This window comes from Brassica oleracea, chromosome C8 (genome assembly GCF_000695525.1).
Source record: "Brassica oleracea var. oleracea cultivar TO1000 chromosome C8, BOL, whole genome shotgun sequence".
Classification (NCBI taxonomy): Eukaryota; Viridiplantae; Streptophyta; class Magnoliopsida; order Brassicales; family Brassicaceae; genus Brassica; species Brassica oleracea.
In genome coordinates this window covers 31,409,567-31,412,542 of record NC_027755.1, presented here as the reverse complement: position 1 = coordinate 31,412,542, position 2,976 = coordinate 31,409,567, and the positions used below count along the sequence as shown (strand labels likewise).

Genomic DNA, 2,976 nt, shown 5'->3' with positions numbered 1-2,976 from the left:
GACTGTAAAGTTCCATGTGAAGATCCTGAGTTCCCACCAGGGACTATTGGTAAATGTGTGAAATATCTTCTTGGTAGTGGATATCTTTGTTGTTGTACATTGATTGATAAATAATTCAAATAATCTATAACAATATCTTTCTTATTAATTATCGGGTTATCACTAAAAATTCACTACTTCAAATGTCGCAAGCCATGAGAAGTGAACAATGTGGAACACTAAATTATCAAGCACACAGACGAATCATTTATTTTTATCAACCCACATAGAAGAATCACAATAGACAACATTCACAAAAAATAAACCTGTTTCACTTCACATTACATTAACCGTTAAAAGTAAAAGAAACTATGTAAATTTTTATATAATTCTATTTCTCACACTCGGAGGTGGCCTTGAGTTTATTTGATTTTCGTTTAATATAGAATTGATAGCAATAGTATTCAGCTTTTTAACCGTTTCATTACAGCCAAAACAGAGTTACCAACAACACTATCTAGCATACTGACCATATTTTCAGGAGTTCCCACAAACATTGAGAACTTTGTGTTATCACGATTTGACAATGTGTGGCACACAAGCTATGATTTGAACAACCGTATTATTTGAAAATTTATTCAAATTTAAAAGTATAAAGTGCAAAATTCTACAAGACATGTCTATCTATATAGATTGTGGTTAAGTCAGAAAAAGATAAGATAAAATCATTACCACCTGACAAAAGTTACCAACACAAAGATGCATGTGACGATCCCCACTTGCTGTCGGCAACAACTAACCTTTCTGGAGGTTATTTCCGCCAATGCATACACATTCCGATTCAAAAACAAGAACTTTCCATGCTTTTGGCATCGCTATAGTTTGGACTTGTGAGTTGGAGCTTTACTCTCGTGTATCAAGAGGGCGTCGTAGTGACTAAAACCATGGTATAAGACCCGTATTGGATCTTCTTTACCGTATTCTTGACCATATTCTGCTATAGTTATCAATCCTCCAGCCTTTTCGTCCTTCATATACACTGTGATTGGCATCCTGTGATCATGAAAAGCAAGTTCATGTTTCTAACAAAAGACAACAATCTTTTGGAGATTGTTTTAACAATCACGGAACATAAAAGAAAAGGAGGAGAGGAAGTTACTGGAGGACATGTGAAGCCATGAAGAGTTCAGGTTCACCTCCCCACACATGAGGCTTCTGAATTTGTTTGACGTACGTGTCAAAATCTCCTTCTACAAACCTGATGAGAAACATCAAATTGAGTAGGTGCATAAAATGTTATGATCTCAGTAACACCAATAGTAACCAGTCCATGAATCAATGGCTGAAGAAAATGATGCAATAAGAAAAAAAACTAACCATTCTGTTTCTTCTCTTCTATTGATAAATTCCTCAGCAACCTATCACAATCAAGATAACTCATTAATGTAAATATCATGATAAATGTAACATAAAGACCGTTGAATCACAGAGACCAAACAAACCCATATGACTCTCAATTCAACGTTTTTTTTTTCTGTTGCAAGAGAATGATAAATAAAAACACTTAAACCATATTCACTTACTCTTGCACGTAACGCATCAGCGAGTTCTCTCTGTGCCTTCTCGCTTGGAGCCATTTTACCAGAGCGTAAACAAAACCCATGAGCCACAGAACGAAACAAACATCTACCATCTCCAGGTATACCTACAAATCAATTACAATTTTCCAGTTTAACAAATGTCAAAACAAAAAAGAAAAGAAATATAAAGTCACCAAATGTGATACTATCATACACTTACCAATGACAGAGTAATCTTTGTAGACTCTCTTCCCGTTGTTGTGATCACAATCTTTACCCCACGAAGCGTCTGAATGTGCTGATTGAGGAGTTGAAGAACAACAAACAAGCAAGCTGACAATCACACCTGTATAAGCAAATCTTGAACACCAATACATGTTTCTCATGTTGGACATTTTCGCCTCAGGGCTCAAGAAAGAAGCTTCAAGCTTTTTTCCTTTAGGACCATCAACGGTCGATCGATTAATCAATACCGACCAGCTATAAGGTTGTCTATTAGATACCGATACCCCTGAAGAAAGACTGTAAGTTCGGAACTTGCATGATCCCTGAGAGAGGTGAGTGCCTAATTGCCTCTTGATGTAGATAACATTCCTAGAACATGTTGTGATCGGAGTATAACAACTCATCATACCTACACAAAGAGCAAGACTCTTATAGCAAAATCAACTTCGAGAATTGATTTTTTTTTTTTTTTCATTACTTAGCAAAATCTACTTCAAGAACCGAGAAAGCAATAAAATTATCAATAGGCAATTCGATAAAACAGAGGAAGGCTGGGATCTGAATGAACGCAGAAAGAATGATAACAGTTGCGTACGCGTGAAGAATCGGGAGAAGAACACGTGAGAAGAGTGAAACAGAGGATTGCAAGGTCGTTAAGCAAAGTATACCTGAAGAAGGGTGTTAACTGCAACTCACTCGGATTTTTCCGACAAAAGTAAGAAACCAATGTTTGATTGAACAAAGCTGAAAATTTTGATTCTTCTAGTGCACGGTCTCAAATCTTTAACTGGTGATGCGATGAAGCAAACTTGTAGAACACAAGTCGAGAGACGCGATAAGCATCGTCGTCTGTTGCAGGCACCGAACAATCGCTTTACTCGATCTCATCACTAGCTCTCTTGGGCCGAGTATTGGGCCTTTTATTGGGCTGTGGCTCTGTGGTTAATGGCATATCTTTCACCTGGATTCAAATAGTTTGGGAAATACGGTACAATAAAATAATAATTTAAGTTTCGATTTCTATTTTTTTTTTTTTCCATCCATAAATTAATATTTAAACAACTAATCCGGCAAAGAACACGTTTCTTCTGGAGCCATAATCTGGAGTCAGAAAAACATAATTAAACTACAGAGATACGAGAAAATTAAGACACGGAAAACAACAACTTAAGCTAATAGCCTCGCTTAAGAT

General features: G+C 36.4%; 1 protein-coding gene across 1 annotated transcript; it reads right to left on the bottom strand.

The window, feature by feature from the left end:
- Positions 1-683: 683 nt before the first annotated feature.
- On the bottom strand, positions 684-2,658 carry LOC106308097 (OTU domain-containing protein At3g57810). Its single transcript, XM_013745222.1, has 6 exons — positions 2,453-2,658; positions 1,780-2,193; positions 1,563-1,684; positions 1,357-1,397; positions 1,139-1,237; positions 684-1,032 (listed from the first exon to the last, which is right to left on the bottom strand). Exons 2-6 carry the CDS (start codon positions 2,189-2,191, stop codon positions 855-857), a joined length of 852 nt encoding a protein of 283 aa, XP_013600676.1. The 5' UTR covers positions 2,192-2,193; positions 2,453-2,658; the 3' UTR covers positions 684-854.
- Between the last annotated feature and the right edge of the window lie 318 nt (positions 2,659-2,976).